The sequence below is a fragment of the Odocoileus virginianus genome, chromosome 17 (assembly GCF_023699985.2).
Source record: "Odocoileus virginianus isolate 20LAN1187 ecotype Illinois chromosome 17, Ovbor_1.2, whole genome shotgun sequence".
NCBI classification, from domain to species: Eukaryota; Metazoa; Chordata; class Mammalia; order Artiodactyla; family Cervidae; genus Odocoileus; species Odocoileus virginianus.
In genome coordinates, this window is record NC_069690.1 from 50,947,139 (window position 1) to 50,974,526 (window position 27,388).

Genomic DNA, 27,388 nt, shown 5'->3' on the forward strand with positions numbered 1-27,388 from the left:
GGGAGTCTCCTAGGACTGGGGAACGGCCCCACCACCCACACCTGTGAGGGCTGCCAAATAGATGCCGAAGAAGCATGTGTTGGATGAATTCCTTCCCAAATTAAGATGGCACTAGTGGCAAAGAAGGGCTTCCCTGGTAGCTCAGTTAGAAAGGAATCTGCCTGCAAAGGAGGAGACCCAGGTTTGATCCTTGATTGGGAAGATCCCCTGGAGAAGGAAATAGCAACCCACTCCAGTATTCTTGCCTGGAAAATCCCATGAACAGAGGAGTCTGGCAGGCTACAGTTCATGGGGTCGCAGAGAGTCAGACATGACTTAGCAACTGAACCACCAGTGGTAAAGAAGCCGCCTGCCAATGCAGGCGACATAGGAGATTCGTTCAATCCTTGGGTCGGAAAGAGCCCCTGGAGGAGGGCATGGCAACCCATTCCAGTACTCGTGCCTGGAGAATCCCAATGGACAGAGAAGCCTGGTGGGTTGCCATCCATGGGGTCGCAAAGGGTCAGGCGTGACTGAAGCGACTTAGCACACATGTGCAAGCGTTGCTCAGACAATTCACGGGGCAGAGCTCCCATTGCTTGTCTTCGGGGAGGTTGGGGGGGCCCAGGTGGTTCGGGGCTGTGCTCCTGACATGGACACAGGACAGAGGAGGCTGGGAAAGGAGTTACTAACCCCCCAGGCCCACAACAGGAAATGCCCAATACATGCTTGCAGACTTAACCTGGTTATTCAAATACGTTGAATACGGGAATGTGTGACTCATAGAACAGTCATAACCTCGGCTGTGGAAAGGTGCCCTGGTGGTGCAATGTCACTATTGCCCACGAGAGCCCTGCAGGCCTTGTCGTCTCGACCCTCATTGGGCACCAGAGCCGCCAAGACTGAGAGGGGGGTACCTCTCATCCGGGGTCCTTGGTAAGTAAGGGAACCCCCCTTGTGGTCCACTACGGCCAGCAGCCTCCTCTTCCCCTGGGTCCCTCCCACCAGGGCACTGGGGAGTGAATGGGCCTGCCTTGTCTCTGTAGCCGGAAGTCAAGGCCTCCATCAGCCTCTTTATGTCCTATGTGCACACGACCGTCAATGAGATGTCCAAGGTGTACCTGGCCACCGAGAGGCGCTACAACTACACCACGCCCAAAACCTTCCTGGAGCAGATCAAGCTGTACCAAAACCTGCTGGCCAAGAAGAGGATGGAGCTGGTCGCCAAAATCGAGAGGCTGGAGAATGGGCTGATGAAGCTACAGAGCACGGCCTCTCAGGTAAGAGGAGAGCGGGGCCACGGGCCGCGCTTCCAGAACCTTCCCCCAGATGTGTGACATGTTGGTAAGGGGACCAGGACCCCTGCCTTGGGGAAACTTCCCCTTGTAAACCAGAGCGAGGGTCTGGGTGTTGACCTTGACAGTGGGTCCCAGATCCCCTCGGGATGCTGATGCTACGTCAGGTGCTTCCCGGGGGAGTGGGGGCCTCCGAGTCTGGAGGGCTTTGCTCGTCCCGTCGAGTGCAGCCCAGGACGGTGGCTCCACCCTAGAGTGCCATTCACACTGCCACGTCCCGATGGAATAGTGTCTGCTGTACTTTCACGCCACGTTAATTTTTTAGTCTTCTGCCTGGTTTTGAGTGTCTTCCCTGGTGTGGCCCAGGCTCCCTCTTTACTGCCCACTGTTAGCGTCTCCCCGGGGGGCCTGGTAAACAGCCCCCGAGTCCCTGCCTCCCGGCCAAAGCTGCAGGTGGGGGACGACCCCTGACACAGGCGGGGCTGCATGTGTCCGGCCACCTCATGGGGGTCGATAGGGGGACACAGTGGTGCGAGATGTCCAAGAAAGTGCTTACAGGAGCCAAGAAGTGGCCTGCCCCCTCCCTGGAGAGAAAAGGAAGAGGAGGCTGGCCCAGCGGGCGTTTCTTTTCCCCAAATGTACCTTCCAGAAGTGGTCCTAGGACACAGTGAATGAGCCCAGGAGAGGGCAGTTACAGCACCGAGGGGCTTCCCTGATGGTAGAAATCACCCAGATGGGGAAGGATGTCTCACCCCATCACTCACCACTTCCCAGTACTCCCTCCACCTGGCACCCACTCCACCCGGCCACTTGGGGCCGCACCCAAAGGAGCATTTCATCCCCGACCCCCAGCTCTCACAGCCCCACCAGCCTCCCCACGACTCCTCGGCACCCAGGCCACCTTGACTGCTGCTTCCCCGAGCCTCAGGAACGGGTCTTATACTTGTGATGACCCTGTGTACACAGCTGGTGCTCAATGAATACTTACCTTGGAGAAGCTGAAAAAGCACTGAGAAATGCATCCCAGGGAGCGGTAAGCAACTGGCCGGGACCCCAGCCTGCCTGTCTCCCTCACCTCCCCCTCCAGGTGGATGATTTAAAAGCCAAGCTGGCAGTTCAGGAGGCAGAGCTCAAGCAGAAAAATGAGAACGCGGACAAGCTGATCCACGTGGTGGGTGTGGAGACAGAGAAAGTCAGCAAGGAGAAAGCTATTGCTGACGAGGAGGAGATCAAGGTGGAGGTCATCAACAAGGTAGGCGGCGGGCAGCTCCACTCGGCCGGGCACCTTCACTGAGTGACCAGGATCTCCCCATGGGCCCGGGCAACCCAGCAGGACCCCCGCAGGAAGGGCATCTCCCCCAAACGCAGGGCCCCCAGCTCAGCAGAGGGCTGCCCTCCCAGGCCCCCGAAGTGGCATCTCCTGAGCTGGTAAGAAATGCAGGTTCCCAGACCCCAGTTCTGCTGAACCAGGCCTGCATCTGAGGGACATGCTCATGTGAGCACATCAAGGCTTGAGAAGATGGCCTCGGAGCCCTGGGCCTCAGACTTCCTACACCAGGAGCCCCTAGAGGTTCCGACACCCCCGACTCTGGTGGGCTCCACGCTGAAGGTCCCTGTGGTCAGGCTGATTGCTCATCGCCCCTGTCTGCATGCCCTTTGCGTCACCATTCATGCCTCTGCCTGAGGGTCTAAGTTAAGAGCCTCAGTAATTGTCTGCTGTCTCCTGAGAGGGCCTGAGTCAGCCTCCCCCCACAGCCGACAGGAGGGGGAAGCCTGAGCCCTTCCCACCAGCGCTGGAACGAAGGAGGGTCCCAGGAGCTCCCCTCCATCCCTCACGGTCAACTGCATGACCACAGCCCTGTTAGTGTGGTCGGCAACGTGCCTGATGTCTCAAACTTAGCAAGTGATAGAGCCAGGATCCGAGCCAGGGCCCGCACCTGCCTCGTGAACCCTGGGACCTGCCATTCGATACTCACATGCAGCTTAATGTCTGGGCGCCCGCCCCTCTCCAACCCCTGATCCCGAAAGGGCCCACCCAGGGGTACTCCAGGGAGGCTGGGGGCTGCTCCCAGCACCACCGGCCGAGTCAGCGCCTTCCACGCCCTGTTCCCTGAAGTCGGGCACAGCGTGGGCTGCTCCGGGAGGTCCGCCCGCCCCCGTGCCCAGCACAGCCCGCAGCCCCCCATGGCCTTGGCCTCCCTCTGCTGTCACTCGGGTCCTGACTGATCAATAGGAAGCTTCTCCTGATCTCTCTGGTGCCTAGGTTCTTCCCGCATGCAAGCGTGAATGAATGAATGGATGTGTGAACGAGGGCATTCTCACTTTAAGAGGAGGATGGCCTCCACCTCCAAAACTGGCCCAATCTGGAGGGATCACACAATGCCATCAAGAGAAGAGGCCTCAAAGCCCTGGAGGGTGGCCTGCATGGCCCCAGGTTTCTCCTCTGGGCCTGGAAGTTGGAGCCAAGAGAAGGCACTGTTCCCCTTCCTGAATCCCAAGTCAGTTGACGCCCAGCGCCTTCTGACCTGAGTGTTTTAGGGCAAAGGAGGCAGCAAGCGTTGGGGGGCAGGAAGGCGGGCTCCAGACAGTGACCCAGAGTGAGAACAGAGGGGAGCGCCCCTCCTCACCACCCTTCAGGGTCCCCCTTCACACGTGCCATCCACATGGGCCCCAGCATCCCTCTTTCCCGTCTGGCTTCCTTCCAGAATGTCACCGAGAAACAAAAGGCCTGTGAAACGGACCTGGCCAAAGCAGAGCCTGCCCTGCTGGCTGCACAAGAGGCCCTTGACACTCTGAACAAGGTGAGGGCAGGAGGAGGAGGAAGAATCAGGGACCGGGACCCCTGAGCTGAGAGGAGATGCCATGGGGTCATCGCCGGGGACCTCCTGGTCCTGCTCAGGGCTAAATCCCCACTCAGGTCCATCCACCTGTCTCTGCAGAACAACCTGACAGAGCTGAAGTCCTTCGGGTCCCCCCCGGATGCCGTGGTCAATGTCACAGCTGCTGTGATGATTCTGACTGCACCCGGGGGCAAGATCCCCAAGGACAAGAGCTGGAAAGCTGCGAAAATCATGATGGGCAAGGTGGACACCTTCCTGGACTCCTTGAAAAAGTTCGACAAGGAGCACATCCCCGAGGCCTGCCTGAAAGCGTTCAAGTGAGTTGGGGCTCGGCCGCCCCCATGGGGCCCACCCAGGTCTCAGCCTGTCGGAAGCACATCATGTTCAGGCCCTGTGTGGTTGCAAATCTTCCTGCCTGTCCCTCGCCCCACACTGCATGGTCCCAAGGGAAGCCTGTGCTTGCTGGGGACAGGACAGGGTCTTGGGTGGCACAGAGCAAGGTGGGACCCCAAAGCCAGCAGGCAACAGTCTGGGTGCATCTACCTGTACCTGAGCTGATCCCAGCTCGGGGGGAGCCTCATCACCCTCTGTCTCCCCAACCTTGGTCGATCTGGCTTCTTAAATGGGGTGAGGGTAGGGGTGGATTGAAGGGTAGGGTCAGAGGGGTGGTCTGCCCACCCCCCTGGTGGTGCTGCATGCAGGGATCATGCATACGACCCTGCTTTTGCTCCTGGCACTTTAGAAGTAGCGGTGAGTTTTAGCCTTTTCGTATCTTGTTCATAATTTGTCCCAGCTGTGCATGCATATAGTTATTTTTAGTCCCTTATAGTTTCTTTGCATTTGTTGCTCAAGGAGACATTTGTCCAGGCGCAGCCACTGCAGCAAAGGGCCCCAGGTCCCAGTCTGTTTCTCGAGGTGGGACTTGGAAAGGGTGTGTAGAGTGGGCACTTCCACATCTTGCCCCATAAACCCAGTAACACTAGCATTGGTGAACACTGTACTTGTGAGCAGGCTTCCCAGGTGGCGCTAGTGGCAAAGAACCCCACCTGCCAATGCAGGAGACATAAAAGACACAGGTTCGGTCCTTGGGGCAGGAAGATCCTGTGGAGGAGGGCATGGCAATCCACTCCAGTATTCTTGCCTGGAGAATCCCATGAACAGAGGAGCCTGGTGGGCGACAGTCCACGGGGTCACAAAGAGTCAGACACGACTGAAGTGACTTAGCGCACACACACTTGTGAGCACTCTGTGCCTGGCCATCCCCTGGCAACCCAATTTCAGGGCCAAGCTGACCTGACCCCAAGCGAGAAAGGGAGACCTTCCCATGACCCCAGTGACTCCAGGTGAGACCTCAACCTCTAAGTTCCATCTGTATCAGAAGACAGCTGGACGACTGAAAAACATTTGATGACTAAGGACTAGTGTAAAGTTTAAGAAAAACACTTGCAGACCCACTTTCAGCAAGTGGTCTGTGTCAATATTTGGCATGTTTCCTTTCAGTCTTTTTTCTAAAGATTTTCCCCCTGGCAGTTGAAAGAATACTGTATATATGCAATTATCTGTTCTGCTTTTTATTTTTTACTTAACACTGCAGGAGAAAAAATCCTTTCCCTATCTTGTCAAAACACTTGAACTGTTTCACTTTTTTTTTTTTTAATCACAGATGAATTGTAATTAACTATACCTGCGCTGTTGAGGGTCTAAGCTGTCTCCGTTTCTGCCATCATAAATAGTGCCAAAATAAATGTCGTCTTCTTTTCACCCAGCAAACTTCGCAACTGTCCCCTCCCCATGCTGTCTGGAGTGTGCTTAATAGACGCAGACCCACTGCCTAAACAGAGTGTAAAAAATGCCAGAGAGAGGAGGTGATGGGCTGTGTTCCCCACCTAAACTCCAATCACTCTTCAATTACAATTTTGAATCATCCATTCAGAATTCCTTCTCCAGACAGCTCAGTCTGTTAATGCTCAATGATGTCACCGTTATTTTAAAAACACTAGTTTCTGGAGCTTCTTAACTGCATCTGCGGGCATTGCTCCTCATCACTCTTGTAAGATAACACCTGTAATGTCACCTCTTTGAAGTCTCACTTGTAGAGCCTTAGCCTCTCTGGTGATGCTGGAGAACTGGGCGCTGGTTCCAGCACTTCCTGTTGGCATAAATCTGGGCAAGTTGCCGACCCCTGAACACCAGTTTTCTTGCCAAGGGCCAGAGTGGCTGGAGAATGAAAGTGAGACAGGAACAGAGAAGATTTTGGAGTGGGGGAAGCAGCTTTTCTTCCATCGTATAGAACAGAGGACTTGAAATCACTACTTCCTTTCCCTTTCATAGGCTTCCCTGATAGCTCAGTTGATAAAGAATCCACCTCCAATGCAGGAGACCCTGGTTCAGTTCCTAGGTCAGGAAGATTCCCTGCAGAAGGGATATGCTACCCACTCCAGTATTCTTGGGCTTCCCTTGTAGCTCAGCTGGTGAAGAATCTGTCTGCAGTGTGGGAGGCCTGGGTGCAATCCTTGGGTTGGGAAGGGAAATGCTACCCACTCCAGTATTCTGGCCTGGAGAATTCCATGGACTGTATAGTCCATGGGGTCCCAAAGAGTCAAACATGACCGAGTGACTTTCACTTTTTTCCCTTTCTTAGCCTTAATTGCACTCCAGAGACCAGAACTCTCAGTTTCGGTCTGGTCTTCTTTCTATAATCATTAAGACACCAGAAGATAGTAAATTAAATGTTCTGCTCCTCCTATGGCTTGTAATGGGCTCCGGAGGCGCAGACAGACGTGGAGGTGGAGGCAGGTGCAGGGTGGCGGGAGCCTGCATCCCCAGCCTGCTGTTGCTCGCTCCCCAGGCCCTACCAAGGCAACCCGACCTTCGACCCCGAGTTCATCCGCTCCAAGTCTACGGCTGCCGCCGGCCTGTGCTCCTGGTGCATCAACATCGTCCGCTTCTACGAGGTCTACTGTGACGTGGCGCCCAAGAGGCAGGCCCTGGAGGAGGCCAACGCTGAGCTGGCCGAGGCCCAAGAGAAGCTCTCCCGCATCAAGAACAAGATCGCCGTGAGTGCGGCCCACGGGCGCAGCCAGCCACCAATCTCCGCCTGAGAGGGTCGGCCTGGCCACCCCTGTGAATTGCTGAGCATCTGATGTGGGGCCCGGAACACCCCAGAGGCCGCCTGCCTCAGCCTTGTGGCCCTCAGGCCCCTGGGGGACCTCAGCCCTCCCAGGGCTCAGCTGCTCTATTCCCGGGAGAGCCAGGGGCCCTCAGTGTCCCCCAGTTTCAGGGCCTTCTCACCTGCTTCTTCCAGGAACTCAACGCCAACCTGAGCAACCTGACGTCAGCATTTGAGAAAGCGACGGCAGAGAAGATCAAGTGCCAGCAAGAGGCTGACGCCACCAATAGGGTGATCTCGCTGGCTAACAGGTGCCTCGCCCCCCCACCCCATCACAAGACCCGTCCTGCCCTCAGACCCCCACCCGCAAAAGGGATGAGCCCACAGAAGGGCCTCTGGGGGGATAAGCCCCAGGTGCAGCCCCCACTTTCTGAGCACAGAGAGTCATGAGGATTAACCCTGGAAGGTCCCCAGGCTGCCTACCCGGCCTCTGGTAGGATGTGGACTCACCTTTGCCGGGACAGTCAGAGGTGGTCTTTCAGTCACCGGGAAGAAGGACTGCTCAGGTGGTGCTAGAGACACACCTCCATGAGCCTAATCGGGCATCCATACTTCCTCAAGCCTGGCCCTGATTGGACGCTGGGTGTGCAGTTCAGGGTTGGGGACCAGCCCTCGGGCTAGTGGCCTGAGAAGCATGAGGCACAGCCTGGAGCCCCCACCCCACGTGGGGCCAGGTGGCCACCACCAGACTAGCCGCTGCCCAGAGCATGTGCTCAGCGGTGTCCAGGCAGCGGCCTCGGCGGTCAGGTCACGTGGTCAGATAGCATCGGATTGCACGTGACGCCTGCACCCTGGGGAAGGAAGCTCGGTGCCCCCAACCGCACCCAGAAAGCATTAGCTTTGCTTCCCTAAAGCGTTTTCTCCCCCAAACTCCCCAAAATGCATGTTTGTTCCTGAACCACTGAGCAAAGGCAGGCTTTGAAGCCACGAGGTCCATGGTAAGGTGGAGGCACAGCTTTCCCAGTCCTCCAGCCCACCCTCTCGCCCGCCGGGAGCATGGGCTTCGCCCACTGACCCCTGGCCCCCACCTCAGGCTGGTAGGAGGACTGGCATCAGAAAACGTCCGCTGGGCCGAGTCGGTGGAGAACTTCAAAAGCCAGGGGGTCACACTGTGCGGGGACGTCCTGCTGATCTCTGCCTTCGTCTCCTACGTGGGCTACTTCACCAAGAAATATCGCAATGAGCTGATGGAGAGGTTTTGGATCCCTTACATAAACCATTTAAAGGTAAGAGGTCCCATGGCGTTCATCACTCAGGACGTCTGGGGAGGTCCATGGGGGTAGGGGGGTCAGATCCAGCCAGGTCTCACCGTGGCTCCTGAGATGAAAAAGGCGGAGGCTGTAGGGTAGCCAGGGTGCAGACGGCGGCCCGGTGCTAATGATGCTGACATCCTTTCTGGCCAGGTACCAAGCTGCTCCGAGCGGCTATCTTCCCCTGCAGCCCACGTGTTATTCAGAGAGCCGCTTCCCGCTGAGCGGTGAGTCAGGCCACACACCCCCCCTTGGCAGGTACCGATCCCAATCACGAACGGTCTGGACCCCTTGACCCTGCTGACTGACGACGCGGACGTGGCCACCTGGAACAACCAGGGGCTCCCCAGCGACCGCATGTCCACGGAGAATGCCACCATCCTGTGTAACACGGAGCGCTGGCCCCTCATCGTGGATGCCCAGCTGCAGGGCATCAAGTGGATCAAAAACAAATATGGCAGCGAGCTGAAGGCCATCCGCCTGGGACAGAAGAGGTGCGTGGTCACCGAGGCGGGGGAGGGGTGGGGTCTCCAGAGGCGGTGGCCAGCCCGTTAGCTCAGCCAGAAGTCTGAGAAGCCCATTCATAGCCTTTCATTTGTTAAATGAATGGACAGGTCTTTGGAAACAAACTGGCTCATGGGTGGGGTAGATTTTCTTAGTTCCTAGACCCCAGGGAACGGCGCCGACAGTGAAGAATCACACTTGTGGCTCCCCTCTCCCCGTTCGCTGCCGCTCCTGCAGGGGCAGCACCAACACCTTGACTCCCACCTGCGGCGGCCCTGCCTGGTCACTGGCCAGCTAGGAGGCTGCGGCTGGTCATCTTGCCGTCTCTTATCACAGATGAGAAGCAGTGCCCATAACACAGCTGCCGGGGAGCCTTCCCAGGGAGTGGGGCGGTGGGAGGAAACGCAGATGTGGAATGTCTAGTTCTGCAGCCACAAAGCAGCTCCATGTTCAGACCCCCCCCCCCCCGGGGGTGATTTACACAGAGCCCTGCGCTCCCCTCCGGAAGGACCCTTTGGGAGAGGAACAAACTATTGGCCCCTCAGCCACCTCTCTCGTCCCTCCCGGGGCATGTGATTGCATGGTCACCGGGCCTCAGGGCCTTCACGACCTCGTGCTGTGCCCACAGCTACCTGGACATCATCGAGCAGGCCATCTCAGAAGGGGACACCTTGCTCATCGAGAACATTGGCGAGACCATCGATCCGGTTCTGGACCCCCTGCTGGGCAGGAACACGATCAAAAAGGGAAAGTGAGTGACAGGTTCCCCCACGTGATGGTCCTCAGCGCTGAGGTCTGGCCTCCGGAAGAAGAGGAAGGGCAGGGCCTCTCCTTTCCTCGGAGCCGCCGCGGGGGCTTCAGCAAAATGCCGACGGGCGTGAGCGGGGAAGCTCCCTGGGTGGGGCCACCGGGAGAGCAGTGGTGGGTCCACATCCCAGTTAGGGAGGGAGACCTACACCAATGCTGCATCAGCGATTGCCTGCAGACGGCCATCCTTCATGGTCATCTTTTTTCCTGTTTTCATGCATTTTGCAAATCTTGAGCCAGTATTACTATTTCTTCCTATTCAGCTGAGATTCATATAACGTAAAATTAACCAAAAGTAACCAATCCAGTGGCATTTAGGACATTTGTACCTGGTTTCCCTGAGTGTCTTTTCGAGCTGTAGTAAGCATGCATACTTTGTTCTTTTTTACGGCTGAATAATATTCCATTCTGTGGATCTGCCACGTTCTGTTTATCCATTCATTGGTTGATGCACTGAGCTTATCTTACTTTTCTAACATAAAAATGTAAATCAACTTTGAAAATGTAAAGGTCATAGTCGATCTGAGTCGCCTATAAATGCAGGGGTGTAGGCAGAAGCCCAAAATAGAGGTGACAAATGTACTGATATGCTAGACTCTGAGGAAGGCCCGGCCTGAGTGGTGATACCCAGGGGTGAAATTAGAGGCCCCCCCCAGAAGTGAGCTCAGCCAGAAAGGGGGTAGCAGAGTGGGGAGCCAGAGAGAAGGAACCCCTACCAAGGGTAAGCCGACCTGCATTCCTGGCTGCTCATCAGGTTTGCCTGGGGAGCTCTCAGATGTCCTGGTGTTCTGAATTTGGGGGTCAGTGTCTTTCTGATGTTAATGGCCTTGGGGGGCAGCCCAGGCCCGAGTGTTTCTTCAGAGGCTCCCACATGAGTAAGGCGTGCAGCCAGGGCTGAGTGAACTTGCTGTAAGACCAGAACAGGCCAGCCAGAGAAAGAGCAGGTGCTTTCTCTAGAAACGCCGGTGGCACCCTCAAGGAGAAAAGGTTTTCCGTTTTCTTTTTTCCCAAGTTTCAGACTATTCATCAAGGTGAACCCCAACACAATACACCATGATTTTATGCGCTTGTTTTTTTATTAAAAATTTTTTCCTTTTGTTATTTTGGCTGCATCGGACGTTAGTTGAGGCTTGAGGGCTTAGCTGTCCCTCAGCAGGTGGGATCTCAGTTCCCCAACCAGGGATCAAACGCGCGTCCCCTGCTTTGGAAGGCAGATTCTTAACCCCTGGACCATCAGGAAGTCCCAATTTCATGTACATTAGAGGGAAATGGTTTCCTGGTTAAGTGGGAAACTGTGCAGATGGCTTCTGGAAGACCTTCCTTCTAAGCAGCTTTATAGTGACATTCTGTTTAGAAGTCTGGACTCTTCTCTCAGGCTGGTGGGAGTCCTGGGGGCATCTGCGCCGCTGTCCCGAGGTCACCGGGGGTTGGGGGGGGGCCCTCCTAATACCTCCCTCCACCGACCACAGGTACATTAAGATAGGCGACAAGGAGGTGGAGTACCACCCCAACTTCCGCCTGATCTTGCATACCAAGTACTTCAACCCCCACTACAAGCCCGAGATGCAGGCCCAGTGCACCTTGATCAACTTCCTGGTCACCAGGGACGGGCTGGAGGACCAGCTCTTGGCCGCCGTGGTGGCGAAGGAGCGCCCGGACCTAGAGCAGCTAAAGGTGCGACGAGGCAGGAGCAGGGCGGGTGTCTTGGACTGAGGGGGCAGGTCTCCAAGACCCACATGTCCGGCAACTCTGAAGGGGCCCCCGCTTGTCACACCGAGTGTGCTTTATACAACAAAATGAGTCACTCCGCCTCCCCAGCGACCCCCCAAACCTGATTCTAAATCAAGTGACGACGTCACTGAGAGAATGGGAGTCCACAGCGGCGCCCCGCACGCCCAAAAGCACTGAACTCCCGCCCCACGTGTACCAGTCCCCTCCTGGGCTGTCTGAGCCACACCCGTGGGCTCACAGGGGTCCCCAGCCCCACTGTGGTTCCTATACCCTTGCTGACTGCGCATGACAGGCCTCAGCTAAGCTGTCGAGAGGCTCTGAACCCCCGAGCCCCCCCACCCTAGATGGGGAGGCCAGGCCGTGACAGCAATTGAGTTCCCTTCCCGGGTCCCTGTCCCACTTACAGGCAAACCTCACCAAGTCCCAGAATGAATTTAAGATTGTTCTGAAAGAGCTGGAGGATTCTCTGCTGGCCCGGCTGTCGGCCGCATCGGGCAACTTTCTGGGAGACACTGCCTTAGTGGAGAACCTGGAGACCACCAAACACACGGCTAGTGAGATTGAGGAGAAAGTAAGAAACCATCTCGGGGACCCACGCCCTCGAACCCCCAGCCATAGCACACAGCGGGCATGGCCGGTGGGCTGCCGGTCATTGAGAAGTCACAGCCTCACAGGGGGCACGGATGCCCACCAGACACACCATCTTCATCTGTCGGTGGACATTCAAGTCATTTTCACGTCTTGACTATTGTGAAGAGTGCTGCTATAAACATAGGGGTGCATGCATTTTTTTGAATTATAGTTTGTCTAGTTAGATGCCCAGGAGTGGGACTGCCAGATCATATGGTAGTTCTATTTCCAGTTTTCTGAGGAATCTCCATACTGTTCTCCATTGTGGCTGCGCCAACTTACATTTCCACCAACAGTGGGAGCAGCAAAGAACTCGCTTTGCTCCACACCCTCTCCAGGACTTGTAGGCTTTTTAAGGAAGGCCATTCTGTCTGGTGTGAGGTGACACCTCTTTGTGGTTTTGATGTGTATTTTTTCCTAACAATCAGCAATGATGAGCATATTTCCATGTGCCTCTAGGCCATCTGCCTGTCTTCTTTGGAGAAAAGTCTACTTAGGTCTTCCACCCTAAGTGACTGTTTGTTTCAAGGTGCAAGAGGCAAAAATCACAGAAGTTAAAATTAACGAGGCGAGAGAGAACTACCGGCCGGCCGCGGCGAGGGCGTCCCTGCTGTACTTCATCCTAAACGACCTCAACAAGATCAACCCCATCTACCAGTTCTCACTCAAGGTGCGGCTGCCTCCGGGCCCCCAGCTGCGGCCCTCGGGGTTCGGGCTGCAGGTGGGCGTGAGGGGCGGGAGCTGGGGCGCCAGGTCTGACCAGCACCAGCCCAGGGAGTGAGGGTCCGAGCAGTGTCCCCAGACCTCCACCCCCAACGGAAACCAACCAGAGCCGGCATGGGCGGTGTGGAGCAGCCTCAGGGGCCGTCCCCAAGCCCCTGCCTCCGGTGACACCCCCAGGCCTTCAACGTGGTGTTCGAGAAGGCCATCCAGAAGACCACCCCCGCCGACGAGGTCAAACAGCGCGTGATCAACCTGACGGACGAGATCACGTACTCGGTGTACATGTACACGGCCCGCGGGCTCTTCGAGCGTGACAAGCTCATCTTCCTCGCACAGGTGGCATTTCAGGTAACATCTGGCCTCGGGGCCCTGGGAGGGACCCGGCACCACAAGGAGCCCCGAGGGGCGAGGTGGGGGCGTGCAGCGGACCCTTCAGGGGTGCTGGAGATGCAGAGCCTCAGGCTCCGGCTCAGACCCAGTGGCTCCAAGCCCGCACTTTAACACTGTTCCTGGTGATTGATGGGTTTGAGGCACTGCTGTGGGACACCCCTGAGTTCAGACCAGGGAAGGTGCCCTGATGGGAGCCATCGACAGGGACGGAAAAACCCAAGCGAACTTTTTGGCCAACCCGATAAAAACAAATGAGGGGCTGAGCAAGTTGTGGGCCGACCCCAGAGGGGCTGGTCAGTGCTTCCCCTGCGAGTTTGGGGGGGGGGGGGGCGTGTGCCCCTGTCTGCCTGCCCCCCGCACAGCTGCAGGACAGCAGCTAAACCAGCCCCCTGCCTCTCAGGTCTTGTCCATGAAGAAGGAGCTGAACCCTGTGGAGCTGGACTTCCTCCTGCGGTTCCCGTTCAAGGCCGGGGTCGTGTCGCCCGTGGACTTCCTGCAGCACCAGGGCTGGGGCGGTATCAAGGTTGGTCTTAGACCCTGAACACCGTGTTCTCTCCCTGCCTCGCCCTCTTTCCTGCCCGGCCCAGGCGTGTTTACACAGGCGCTCGGAGCCTGACGTTCAGGAGAATGGGGACAGACTGGGGAGTAACGGGCTACCTGCCAGCTCACAGGGACCCTGCCGTCCTACTGGGTCACGGCAGCTCCATCATCACGCCCCTGCAGGTGGCAAACTGAGCCCCCTGCTCACCTCCAGGAAAGTGTGCAAAGTGTCAAGGTCTAAGCCCAAAAGACCAGAGGAAGGCGGTCCCCCATTCCAAAGCGCTCCCCCCCAGAAAAGGAGCCAAAAGTCATGTCCCTAGATCAGATTCCTCCTCCCTCGTCCCAGTGCTTTCTCTGGTTTGCCTCCAGCCTCCAGCAGCTCATTGTTTGATCAGCCAGGCCTCGTCTCCCAGAGCCTAGGGGCAGGGTGCCCCCACCTCCGGGATGGACAGGGGAGAGCTGAAAGTGTGGTCTGCCCCCAGGCCCTCTCGGAGATGGATGAGTTCAAGAACCTAGACAGCGACATCGAGGGGTCCGCCAAGCGGTGGAAGAAGCTGGTGGAGTCGGAAGCCCCGGAAAAGGAGATCTTCCCCAAGGAGTGGAAGAACAAGACGGCGCTGCAGAAGCTGTGCATGGTGCGGTGCATGCGGCCTGACCGCATGACCTACGCCGTCAAGTGAGCACCCCACCCCTTCGCCACTCCCACCCCAGGCCCCTGCCGGGTAGTGGATGGGACCCCACCCGTTCTCGTAGCACTGGGGTCTCCAAAGGTGGCCAATGGGACTCCCCGCCTCCCCTGACCCTGGGCGAGGACACCCTGAGCTAAGAGACAAGAAGACAAGACTCCCTGGGTCTGCCGCCAAGATTTTAAAAAAAAGCCTGGGCACGAACAACATGCACAACCACATGGGGTCCTTGTAGGATGCCGTGGGGAGGGAACAGTGGCAGAGCCATCAGCATCGGAGGACGTGCGTGGTCTCAAAGGCTGGACTTCAAGTAAATCTTTTGTTTTTACGGCTCATTTGCAAAGGGAACAGTTGTGATTTCGTGAGCAACCTCCCTGGACCTGAACCGCCTCCAGGACTGGAAACTTAGCCATCGAGTGTCAGCTCCTGGTTCCTTTCACTCCCCAGAGCACAGAAAGACTCCAGGAATAGCTACCGCTGTAATACACACCCACCGACCCGGGCAGACCGCTGCGGTGTCGTGGGGAGAGGAGGGGCCGAAGTAGGCCCGTTCTCTCAAAGAGAGGCTTCTTGGTTTTCCACTCGTCCCAGTGGCCCAAAAGCAACTAGATTTCCCAAAAGACGCCCACGTCCCTCACAGAATTCCCCTCTGACAAAGCAAAGGCCTGACTCACACCCACCAATTGCTCACAGACCAGTTTGTTTCTGTTTTGCTTTGTTTTCCTGGGACCGAAGAGGAACGGGACCCGGAGGGGTTCTGGGCGCAGGAGGAAGCAGGTAGAGTGAAGCCAGACACCACGTCACAAGGGAGAGCCAAGCAGGCCCAGGGAGAGAGCAGGACCCACGTGGGCTCAGCGCCAGAGGCAGGATGGACGGAGTCTGGGGAAGACCGAGGGGAAGAGCACTGACCGTCCCTCGGGACGCCGCCCGCTGGGAGAGCTGAGCGCATGTGGGTGTCCAGATTCATCGCCCCCAGAGCGCTCGTGAGTCACCCAAGTCACACGGGAGAAAGGGCACCGGGACCGCGTGGGCGACCGTGAACACCAGGCGCTCCCATGTCACGCTCCATGATGGAGGCGAGGAAAGCAGATTCACCTCCCCAGTGAGACAGGGGAGCGGAGCTCAACAGCAAGGAGATCCAGGTCCAAGTCCACGGCGAATAGTAACAACACACGGTCAGCAAGAGCCCGGGCGCCAGGCGCCCCAGCGCCTTCCGCCCAGGCTGACTCGGCCCTCCACCAACCCCTCGAGCCCGCTGCCTTGCCTCCTCCAGCCCACAGGCCTCAGGAGGGTCACTCGCCCACGGCAGACGGGGCGCTGGCGTCAGGCCCCCCGAAACACCAGCCGGATCGGTACACCTGTCACCAACAGGCCGCTGGGGGTGGCTCTGGTACCCACGTATGCCGGCGCAGGGCCCGAGCAGGGAGCCCGACCGGGACCAGGCGCCTGCTGTTCTGCCATCAATTCATCCGCAGAGAGTGACCACGTGGCCCGGCCACGCCAGGAGCAGCAGTGAGCTCGCGACATTCCTGCCCCGGGGCGGGACCCGCTACCTCCCAGTCGTCCTTCCTGGGCAGGGATCCCCACAGTGACGTTCCAGGTCGATTTCAAAGGCAGGAACTGAACACGATTGGAGGCCTTAAGCAGGACCCCGCGCCGGCCTGTGGTCAGCACTTAGCAGGACCCCCTGCTGGCCTGGGGTCAGCACTGAGCATGAAGCCCCGCCGGCCTGGACTCAGCAACGACTCGGGAGTCTGTGCAGAAGCCAGTGAAGGCCAGACTGCGGGATGGGATGCAATGAGAGGTGTCACTCCTGCAGGAGTAGGAAGGCCCGCCTGGTGACTACCTGCAAACTCCTGTTGACTCCGAGGGATGCTTTGACGTGACGGGGCCCACCTGAGGGACTTCAGATGCTCAGAGCCTCAGGTCGCCGACCTCTTGGGAGTCATCTCCTAAGGAGGCTGCCATCGTCCTGTACAAGACTACACCAGACATAAGTTTAGCTCCCGTGGCTCATTCAGACACAGCGAGCTCAGCCACCTGTGGTCAAGAGGTAGGGGCAGAGAGCCGACATGAGACGCCAGGTCACCCTAAGAGGAGCCTCGACTGACCCCAGCCTTGTCAGGGTCAACACAGAGCCTGGGACTTGGAGAGAGGTGCTTATGTGAAGAGAATTTGGGGTTTTCCTGTGACTTTCCTGATGGTGCATATTTTACGGTCCTTGGAGCTCGTCGAGGCAGCTCTAATGCACACGTCCTTCCTCCTCAGGCCCCTGGGAGATCACCAGGACCGATAGATGGGTCTGGGTTCTGCTCCTTGTTGCTGCCTTGGTCTGGAGAGCAGAAGCAGGAAGTCTCTAGGGACAGGCCCCTTCCTTGGGAGCAGAGGTGTGGTCACCTGGACGCCGTGGCACCTTGAGTCCCGGTTGAGCCTGCACACCTTTGAAAGCAGGGGTGAGAGCCTCTCACCTGTCCACGTGCAGGTGGACGGGAGCCAAGGGCGCCCCAAGCAAACACCACACATGGCCTCCCGACTTGCAGGAGGCCCCGGTAGAAACTGGCTTTCCACCTAGAGACCCTTCTCTGCCTCACAAAGTCCCCCAGGTAAACAGGCCCTCCCCCTCGGGTCTGACTGAGCGTTGTCCCTTCAGGAACTTTGTGGAGGAGAAGATGGGCAGCAAGTTCGTGGAGGGCCGGAGCGTCGAGTTCTCCAAGTCCTACGAGGAAAGCAGCCCCTCCACCCCCATCTTCTTCATCCTCTCCCCAGGAGTCGACCCCCTGAAGGACGTGGAAGCCCTGGGTAAGTGTGGCCGGCAAGAGGCAACACCACGGGTCCAGACCACGGAGAGAGACCCCTCCAATCCAGCAGAAGGGCAAGTGCCTGACACGCAGCAAGGACGGCTGCCGGGGTCCTGTGCGCTGCTGGTGGGGCCGCGAGTGGGTGGAAAGACGGGCGGTGGTCCCTCCCTAAGTTACACGGAGAACCACAGGATGGCCCAGCACTCCCACTCCCGGGGACATTCCCAAACACACATTTCACAGGGACCGGCACTCTCAGCGGCCAAAAGGCAGATCTGGCCCACAGGTCCATCAGCTGATGAATGGCTGATCCTAACGAGGTGAATCCATGAAAGGCTCAGTGAAGACACAGACATAGAGAACAGACTTATGCACCCGGGGAGAGGGGAGGAGGGGGTGAGATGTGTGGCAAGAGTAACAGGGAAACTTGCATTACCATATGTAAAATAGAGAGCCAACGGGAATTTGCTGTATGGCTCCGGAAACTCAAACAGGAGCTCTGTATCGATCTAGAGGGGTGGGATGGGGAGGGAGCTGGGAAGGGGATACAGTACACCTATGGCTGATTCCTGTTGAGGTTTGACAGAAAACAACAAAATTCTATAAAGCAATTATCCTTCAATAAAAAAAATAAGCACTGGCCCACCCTTGTGACATGGACAGCAGACAGAGCGTTGTGCCAGAGGCAAGGAGCCATGTTCTACAATTCCTTGTATTGGAAACATCCAATGCATAGAAGCAGAAGGCAGATTAGTGGTCCCCAGACGCTGGGGGGTGGGGGCAGTGAGATGGGTACAGGGTCTACTTCTTGAACGATGAAAATGTCCTGGATCCAGATAAATGGTTGCACAACGTTGTGAATTATGAAATGACCCTAATAAAGATGGCTTGCAAAGTGGTATGCTTGACCTTATGTCAAATTTTAAAAGAGGAAGGGTATGGAATTCCCAGCTGTGGATCACGGAACTTCTGTTTCTGTCATTCAGCCGTCCCACTGCTTTTCCTGTTTTTCTTTCCTTCAGGGAAAAAATTGGGATTTACCATAGACAACGGGAAACTCCATAACGTGTCCCTGGGACAGGGACAAGAGGTGGTGGCCGAGAACGCCCTGGACATGGCGGCGGAGAACGGACACTGGGTTATCCTGCAGGTGCGGGGGAGAGGGTGCCCGTGCCCCTGGGGTAGGGCTCCCCCTGGGCCTCAGCACCCGAGGAGATTGGCCTGAAGGCTGGCAGGAAGGGATTCGCATTCACCAGCCTGGCTGGGACTCCTACAGCCCCTGCCCTGAAGGAAGGGTTGAGGCAGGAGGCTCCCATACCCAGCATGGCTCCGCCCGGTCAGCAGGTGGCCTGGGACATCACCGCTGTCCTGGTGACACAAGTGTGGATCCTTCAACAGTGAGAGACATCCCCCCTCCTCCCCTGTGCTGGCTCGACCGCCCCTCCTTGGCCCTGCAGCCGTCCAAGCCCCCACCCTGGTCCCCGCTGGCCCCACTGCAGGCCCGCAGCAGGGCGGACCTCAGTCCACGGGGCCTAGCCTGGCCCCATGTGGGGACCCCGGGTTCAAGTCCTTCTCTTTGTTCCATTGCTTTTACACAAACGATCCCCACTGCAAGTCCAGTTACCATCTGTCACCAAAGACATTACCTCACCTTCCCCACCATCCCCGTGACTCATGTGTTTTGTAACTGGAAATCTGTACCTCGTAATCGCCCTTCCATTTCTCTCCTCCCACCACCCCTCTGACAACCACCTGTTTATTTCATCTATGACTCTGTCCATTTGTTTTTTGGATTCCACACGTAAGTGAAATCATACGGTATTTGTCTTTCTCTGTCTGACTTCTTTCACTTAAGCATATTCTCTAGGACTGGCCACGTTGTTGCAGATGGCGAAATTTCATTCTTTTTTAGGGCCAAGTAATATTCCGTGTGTGTACCCACATATATAGGTATATCACATCTTTTTTGATATTATCATGCACTCTTATTTTGTATTTTAAATCCCATGATACATTATTGCTGGTTACAGTCAGAGATATTTTTAAATTTACCCACATATTCACCCCATCCAGTGCTCACCGTTCCTTCACGTTTTACTGTGCTGCCACACCACATCTGCTTCACCCACTCACCTACTGACGGACACTTAGGTTGCTTCCACAACTTGGCAACTGTAAATAATGCTGCTGTGAACACAGGGGTGCATTGTATCTTTTGGAATCAGCATTTTCATTTTCTTGAATAAATATCCAGAATTGGGATTGCTGGATCACAACATAGTTCTATTTTTCATTGTTTGCGAGGAACCTCCAAACTGCTATCCATAGGGGCTGCGCCAATTTATAATCCCACCAACAGTGCACGCGGGTAGCCTTTTCTCCAGGTCATTGCTTTCCACGCAAGCCTCCCAGAGGAGGGGCGGAGACCATGTAATCTCAGCCCTGATGCTGGGTGGAGGGCGGGAAGGACCCACCGAGGCTGGAGGCCCTGAATTAACTGAGCACCAGCCGCGACTCCGGGGCCTCAGTCACTGGGTGAGATGACCCAGCGTGGCCAGCGCCCCAGGGAAGGGCAGACGGCAGGATTGGGGCCATGGGGGCCGCTGCGGAGGGGCCTGTCCTGGGGAGGAGTGTGCGGGCGCTGAGCCCTGGTTTTGGCCACAGAACATCCACCTGGTGGCCCGGTGGCTAAGCACCCTGGACAAGAAGCTGGAGCGGTACAGCGTAGGCAGCCATGACGACTACCGCGTGTTCATCAGCGCCGAGCCGGCCCCCAGCCCCGAGAGCCACATCATCCCCCAGGGCATCCTGGAGAATGCCATCAAGATCACCAACGAGCCGCCCACGGGCATGTACGCCAATCTGCACAAGGCCCTGGACCTCTTCACGCAGGTAGGGCGGCCTCCCCAACGCCCTGTGCGGGACGTCCCCCATGTTACACCTGGCGTGCTTCTCCCTGGCACTTTCCCCACCGAGACCCCGTAAGAGATGTCTGTCCCCCGATCTGGCTTTCTGGCCACCAGGGCTGCCGCCCCCACAGAGCACCTGGCTGCCGGGCGGGGCTCATAGGGCTGAGCCGGTGAAGACACAGCTTAGCTTCCAGAAGCCTCTCTGCCCAGAGCCACCCGCTTAGCAAAGACCAGTTAAAATCTCACCTGCCCAGAGAGAACTAGCTTTCAGACTCAGAGCTGGGTCTGCCTTTCCCTGGGGCCACCTGCTTTCAGAAAGGCTTTGCTAAACATCCCCTCCCCCTTCACAGGTTGTTTTCGGAGAGTCTGGGGTGTGTAGACGATGAGGAAATGTTAATAACTGCACCGGAATTATGTTGGGTAATATTTTATTAGGAAGAGGTATCAGTAGTTTGACTTGTAACCAATATTTATGTGATACAGCTGCATTCAAAGCAAAGACAAGCAAGCACTCTTTAGCCGGCTTTACAGACCAGCGCAGAGCAGTCAGTGGCCTCAGGGCCCACCCCTATCCTCCACGCCCCTGCCCCGCCTAGGGAAGCAGCCAGCAGAGATGGCCCTGGCCCCCCTGGGGCACCTGTGTGGACCCCCCCTGACCTGGGGGGTGCCCTCCCGCAGGACACGCTGGAGATGTGCACCAAGGAAATCGAGTTTAAGTGCATCCTCTTCGCCCTGTGCTACTTCCACGCCGTGGTGGCCGAGCGGCGCAAGTTCGGAGCCCAAGGCTGGAACCGCTCGTACCCCTTCAACAACGGGGACCTCACCATCTCCATCAATGTGCTCTACAACTACCTGGAGGCGAACCCCAAGGTAAGGGCCCATCTGGTGCCCGGCTGGGTGGTCCTCCCGCCCGCCCTCCCTTTCCATTGTTCTGTCTCATGTTTAAGAGACGTTCCCTATGTTCCATAAGCCAAAGAAAACCTGAACACGTGAGGCTCCTTGTGACCCCACCCATCTGATAGCGTGGTTAGCAGCCAGGCCCTGGTCAGCCCCTCCAGCAGTCCTCAGCTGTCTGGCAATTTTTATGACTCCACGAGGGTCAGCATCTTTGGGAACCCACTCGTCCTGCACCTGAACAGGGATTCCCCCCAAAACGCCAGCCCCCTGGGCAGTGTGGTGAACTGGGAGAAGCCAAAGAAGAGCCTCGGGGGGCTGCTGGCCTCCCTGGGCAGTGTCTGGAGACAGAACTCAGGATCAGAGGGCAAGCCAAAAAAAAAAAAATTCTCCCTGGAGATGCAGAGCGCTTCCTTTCGTTCTTGTTGAAAACAGAGACAAACATGTAAGGTGCTATGCAAGACGCCGCAAGGGCTGCAGAGTCAGCTCAGCCAGGAACTCCGGCCAGAGGGCCACAGCTGGCCTGTCTGTGGCCTAAGGGGGGACTTGTGGGCCTGAGGTGTGGTGAGTCCAGACATGAGCCCCAAAGCCAGAGGCAGCCAGGGCCTTGGGGACCAAGAGCTGGCCGGCCTCCAGCCTCACCACGCCCCTCTCGGGATCTCCCACGTGGAGCGGGGCCCTGGCACAGGACCCATCTCTGTGAGACCCCACCAAGAGGCAGCAGAAGGGGACCCCATACACCCTGGGCTCCTCTGCACTCCTGCACAGTAGGGCCTTCCTACACTGACCACGGTGGATGTTCCGCTGGCCCACGAGGCTCCCAGGGCACCCAGACTGCTGGGCCCAGTGCCTGAGGGCCGAGACACCTGCCCCAAGGATGTCTGAAGGCCTGAGGCTCACAGCACCCCCTCCAAGCTTTGGGGGCTAAGAGACAAGGGGTGGAGAATACCCCCTGCCCATCATAAGAAAGCTCAGACATGCTGGGAAGCGGGGAGACCTGGGCCAGCTGTCCTCAGACCCTGGAGGAAGCAGACCTCCCAGGACGGCCGCCACCCAAGCCTGAGCCTGGAATGTTGTTTGTTTGCTCAGTTCCTGGCAAAACACCCAACCCGGGACAAGGCGGGAGGGCAGACCGGGTGGACGTCGGCCCTCCTCGGGGAAGGGAGTGGCGGTCCCCGTTTGCAGGTGCCGGTGGGGTCGGGGGTCACTTCACCTACGACAGGGTCCGAGCTGCACGCCACTGGCCCGTCTTACGACACTCACACAAGTAAACAGACGCAGGAAGACGTGAAGAAAGAATTGCATCATCACAGCAGCTTCGTCAGAGGCCTTCTCTCCGGGAGACCCGAGTGGGAGAAGAAGTGGTGCTAGGAGCTTGTGACAACATTTACGCAGACGCTTCCCTCGTGACACACAGAACCTGAGTAGGAAACCGCTTCAGGACGCACACCGTGTGCTTCCGTGACAGCCGGCGTGAGGGACGCTCGGCATCCCGCTCAGCAGCGTGAGCTCAGGCCTGCAAGGCCCGGCCTCCCCTCCTCCCAGCCCGTGGCTTCGGGGAGACGACATTGAGTAAACACCTGCGATGAGGTCACCCACCGCCCAAGGCCCGTCCGTCCTCCCGACTCTGAGAAAGTCGACCCAGACTCTGAGGACGAGGCCCGGCAACTCGCCTCTGACCAGCGCTCCAGGGACTCCAGCCGGCAGGTGGACACACAGCACCCGCCCCCTGGGGTCAGTCCTACTGCTCCCCTCCACCCCACGGGGAAGGGCCATCCCGCCAAGAGGCTGTTTGCTGGGACCAGGGAGGCAGAGCGTGGGGTGTGCCCGACCCCACTTGGCAGCAGAAATAGAAGCTGTCCCCGAGGCAAAACAAAACGCAGAGAAAGCAGCTCAGCACACACTCGAGATAACCAAGCAGAGAGAAAAATTGAAAAGTCATGGATGACAATGAAGAGGAGATTACTGTTCCAAGTCAAAGTTCGTCAGAGCACAACAGATAGCTGATAAAACAAGTCCTTGGGACTTCTCCCCTGGTGGTCCAGTGGTTAGGACCCCACATTCTCACCCCTGAGGGTCTGGGCTTGACTCCTGGTTGGGGAACTAAGATTTCCCCATGTTGTGTGACTCAGCCCGAAAAAAAAAAAAGTCAACAAGTTCTATTCAGTTAACTTTAACTTGTCTGTTCTTGGCAGCCAGCTGCCATCCAGGCAGGGCACTGCAGGAGCTACATCAATGCCCACCTTGCCCTCAAGGAGTTGCGATCCTCAGAGAAAATGAAGTGTGTGCGGTGAGGTCCCGGGCCCTGAGGCACATGTGATGTGCAGCACGTCTCAACCGAGGGGCCCAAGACACTCTTGGTTTCAAAAGCTTGGTGCAAAACTAACGGACAAAGTGAAATACCTCATTCAGAGTTTGGTGCCGAGTGCCTGCCGGAGCAGGCTTTCCACTTATGTGGCTGCTGGAAAATCGCAAGTCTCGTTTGTGGCGTCCCCATGTGGCTCTCACGGCTGGACACCCCTCTGCAGGAGCCGCAGCTACGCGCTGGGACGAGGAGCAGGGAGGGGACGGACTCCCAGTGCTGTCGGGGGTGGGGGGGACCTGCACCCGAGTGGCCTCAGAGGAGCGCAGTCATGGCACGTGGTGGCCGAAGGAGCGGCACCCCAGGCTGAGGGCACAGCGTGGAAGCAGGCGCAGAGCGGAGGGCAGTGGGAGTGGCCGAGCGTGGGGTGCGCAGAGACCCAGCCACCGCCGGGGGGGACGCTTGTGTGCGCTGCCTGGTTTGGTCGGGCTCCCGCGGGGCAGACCCAGGCCTTGGGGTCGGGGAGAAGGTGCTTGCTGGAGCTGGCCCTGCTACAGAGCCCTCAGCAGCCCGCGTGGGCAGGGCTACTGGAGAATGCTTGGGACCTGGGCGCTGTGGGTGGGGTCAGCGGAAGACCCACTAGACTGTGAAGACACGACGAACTGGACCACGTGGCCAAAAAGCTCGCTGGCGTCCCAGAGCCAACACTCCATCCACAGAGAGTTACTGCTCTTGTTGGAGGTGGTGGTGAAGGGAAAGGTCACAGGTGGCTCCCCGTTTTGTCCCCACGTCGGGGAATAAAGGTGGGGGGGACAGGCAGGCTGCGGGGACGCAGCGCCGGTGCCAGGGGACTCACGCCAACGGAGAGCACGGAGGAGGGGTGGGCACAGGGCCGGGGAGAGGGGGTGGAGGCTGGAGAGCCCCTCGTGAGAGGGGCCCCATGGGAAGAGGTCAGCAGGGGTTGACCCCATTCAGCTGCTGGCTGCAGTCAGAGGGGAGGCAGGGCCAGCCCTGGGCCTGGTGCCCGAGGGTAGCGGGTGACCCTGCAGAGCGGGTGGGGAGGAAGGGGCAAGGGTGACATGAGGGACTGGCAGGCCCCCTGATGGCAGCCGCTTCCCTCCGAAGGTGCCCTGGGACGACCTCCGCTACCTCTTCGGGGAGATCATGTACGGCGGCCACATCACCGACGACTGGGACCGCCGGCTCTGCAGGACCTACCTGGCAGAGTACATCCGGGCGGAGATGCTGGAGGGGGAGATCTTGCTGGCCCCCGGCTTTCAGATCCCCCCCAACCTGGACTACAAGGTGAGGAGCGCGCCCTCCAGGGACAGGGAGCATGTGAGACATGGGCGCCCTCCTGGAGGCAGAGCAACAGAGCAGGGCTGGCCCACGGGCTCCCTGGAGCGGGCCTCCTTACGGACCAACAGACCCTCCAGGAGGCAGCCAGCGGGCAGGCAACCCAGAAAGCAGGTTTGAGAGGCAGCCTCCACAGAGTGGGAGGGGAAACGCCCTGTGCGGTGGGGGGTGGCCCCCACAGGGGCTCACAGAAACAGGGGGTCGGCCCAGAGGGCAAGTGGTGGGCGGAAGGTTCTGGGAAGAGAGGCTTCGTACGAGGAGGATGTAGGCTCCAGCTCACCCAGCCCCTCTTTGCAGGGCTACCACGAATACATTGACGAGAACCTGCCCCCCGAGAGCCCCTACCTGTACGGCCTGCACCCCAACGCGGAGATCGGCTTCCTGACGGTCACCTCGGAGAAGCTGTTCCGCACCATCCTGGAGATGCAGCCCAAGGAGACGGACTCGGGGGCCGGCACCGGGATCTCCCGCGAGGAGAAGGTGGGTGTCTGACCCCCACCCCGATCCCCCTTCCAGGCTGGGGGCCTGCAAGCTGGCTGCTGTGGCCTCAAACTAAACACCAAGGGCTGAGCTAGAGAAAGCCGACCCCACTCCACACAGCGCCTCCCTCCCCAGGGCTCCGAACCTCACCAGAGGGGCACTCGGCCTACCCCGCGAGCACGGGGATGTCCAGATTTCTTGACTAGAGTGGAACCTCAGTGCTATGAAGCCCCACAACCTTTTCATTAATGACCAACCAGAGGTCTATGGGTGGACAGTGGTGTACGGGACCACCATGGGGGCCAGCCCTCGAGAGGGTGTGACCAGCACATCCACGCAGACAGCTCCCACCAAGGACAGGGTCATGACCCCACGACCATGGGGTGACCTGATTGGGGCAGGGGGGAGGCAGTGCCTTCAGGACATCTGAAGGCGCCGGGCCAGAATGGTCATGCTCCCAAGGGCACAGCAACATGGCCTTGACAATGAGACCAAGGTCCCCCTCCCCGATGGAGCCCGGGGCTGCACCCCCATGATCTTTTCCTGGCAATTCCGCCTGCCTTGCTCGTGGGCTTTGGAGATGAATGTCAGGGCAGCACCCTGGCCTTGGCACTAGGGCAGGGCTGGGGCCCAGTGACATGGGCCGGCTGGGGACTGGCTTCCAGGTGAAGGCCGTGCTGGACGAGATCCTGGAGAAGATCCCGGAGACGTTCAACATGGCCGAGATCATGGCCAAGGCCGCCGAGAAGACCCCCTACGTGGTGGTCGCCTTCCAGGAATGTGAGAGGATGAACATCCTGACCAACGAAATGCGTCGCTCGCTGAAGGAGCTGAACCTGGGGCTGAAGGTCAGAACTACAGGGGCGGCAGGACCTGGGCTGGGACCTAGACGTGGGCTGGCCTCCACAGGCTGACCACCCTCGGCCACGGGCCAACGAACCTGAGGCCACTGAGCCACACCCTCAAGGTCCCTGGGATGGAGAAGTGGGCACCTCAGGGCCAGTGACGCCCGGGTCTGGGTCACTACTGAGTGCCCCAGCACCCCCGTGTGTGTCCCCCAGGGAGAACTGACCATCACAACCGACATGGAGGACCTGTCCACAGCCCTGTTCTATGACACTGTGCCTGACTCCTGGGTGGCCCGGGCCTACCCCTCCATGATGGGCCTGGCGGCCTGGTATGCTGACCTGCTGCTCCGCATCAGGGTAAGGACAGGCTTCGGGAGAGCCACTGCATGCTCAGCAAACCTGTCCCCAGGGCCTGAAGAGCGAGGCTGGGGAGCGGGCGTGTGCAGAGGTCCCCGCTGGCCTGGTCTTGCCCACGCCTTGGGGACATGGGTCCCAGAGTGCAGGCACTTCCCCTCGAAGGAACCCCAGGATGGGCTTGAGGTTGGGAGCAGCTCCCATGGCCAGAGATGCAGAGGCCCTCCCAGCAGGCTTTCAGAAGCGAGCCTCTGACGTTGAGCACCCCCCACCCAGACAGTGAGAGGGCAGCCCGGGCAGGCGGCCAGGCCCCACGTCTGCTCTGTGGAGGTGGGGAGGCTCCAGCTCGGCCCCGCCTGTGTCTCCTCCAGGAGCTCGAGGCCTGGACCACGGACTTCGCGCTGCCCACCACCGTGTGGCTGGCCGGCTTCTTCAACCCCCAGTCTTTCCTCACGGCCATCATGCAGTCCATGGCCAGGAAGAACGAGTGGCCGCTGGACAAGATGTGTCTATCCGTGGAGGTGACCAAGAAGAATCGGGAGGACATGACCGCACCCCCCCGGGAGGGCTCCTACGTTTACGGGCTCTTCATGGAAGGTAGCTGGCGCAGGCGGGGAGGCAGTAGGGGCGGGGGGCCATGTGGCCTGGCACAAGTGTGCCTTCTGAGGGCGGAGGCTTCTGTCCAGGTCCCCCGCCCACCCCAGACCCAAGGGCATGGCGGCCTGGCCGGCCACCTCCTCGGAGCCCCGTGTGAGGCCATCACGTGGCCAGATCGCAGCAGCCACGGGGGGCTCAAGGCCAGCACTCACTCTGTGCCCCCCGTCACCCCGTCCTGCACCAAGTGAGGCCGGACAGGCCCGCTCTGAGTTGAGTGCCAGCCCCTCCCCTGTGACAGATGTCACC

The 27,388-nt window shown here is 58.4% G+C and overlaps 1 protein-coding gene across 3 annotated transcripts in view; it reads left to right on the forward strand.

Annotated features, from left to right (window-relative positions):
- Window positions 1–27,388, forward strand: part of DNAH17 (dynein axonemal heavy chain 17) — a 94,459-nt gene that overhangs the window by 66,083 nt on the left and 988 nt on the right. For 2 of the 3 annotated variants that reach the window (XM_070479847.1, XM_070479848.1), the window contains exons 57-80: window positions 1,026–1,259; window positions 2,362–2,526; window positions 3,980–4,075; window positions 4,214–4,431; window positions 6,963–7,170; window positions 7,419–7,534; window positions 8,317–8,509; window positions 8,792–9,027; window positions 9,666–9,788; window positions 11,314–11,518; window positions 11,982–12,146; window positions 12,735–12,875; window positions 13,106–13,276; window positions 13,719–13,841; window positions 14,341–14,534; window positions 17,195–17,343; window positions 18,365–18,492; window positions 20,007–20,234; window positions 20,930–21,121; window positions 24,573–24,752; window positions 25,101–25,283; window positions 25,949–26,131; window positions 26,345–26,488; window positions 26,857–27,082. In XM_070479847.1, the coding sequence (XP_070335948.1) occupies window positions 1,026–1,259; window positions 2,362–2,526; window positions 3,980–4,075; window positions 4,214–4,431; window positions 6,963–7,170; window positions 7,419–7,534; window positions 8,317–8,509; window positions 8,792–9,027; window positions 9,666–9,788; window positions 11,314–11,518; window positions 11,982–12,146; window positions 12,735–12,875; window positions 13,106–13,276; window positions 13,719–13,841; window positions 14,341–14,534; window positions 17,195–17,343; window positions 18,365–18,492; window positions 20,007–20,234; window positions 20,930–21,121; window positions 24,573–24,752; window positions 25,101–25,283; window positions 25,949–26,131; window positions 26,345–26,488; window positions 26,857–27,082 (4,201 nt within the window). Of the gene's footprint in view, window positions 1–1,025; window positions 1,260–2,361; window positions 2,527–3,979; window positions 4,076–4,213; window positions 4,432–6,962; window positions 7,171–7,418; window positions 7,535–8,316; window positions 8,510–8,791; window positions 9,028–9,665; window positions 9,789–11,313; window positions 11,519–11,981; window positions 12,147–12,734; window positions 12,876–13,105; window positions 13,277–13,718; window positions 13,842–14,340; window positions 14,535–17,194; window positions 17,344–18,364; window positions 18,493–20,006; window positions 20,235–20,929; window positions 21,122–23,340; window positions 23,705–24,572; window positions 24,753–25,100; window positions 25,284–25,948; window positions 26,132–26,344; window positions 26,489–26,856; window positions 27,083–27,388 lie in introns of those variants that run through there. The other variant, XM_070479849.1, reaches the window with a different exon arrangement.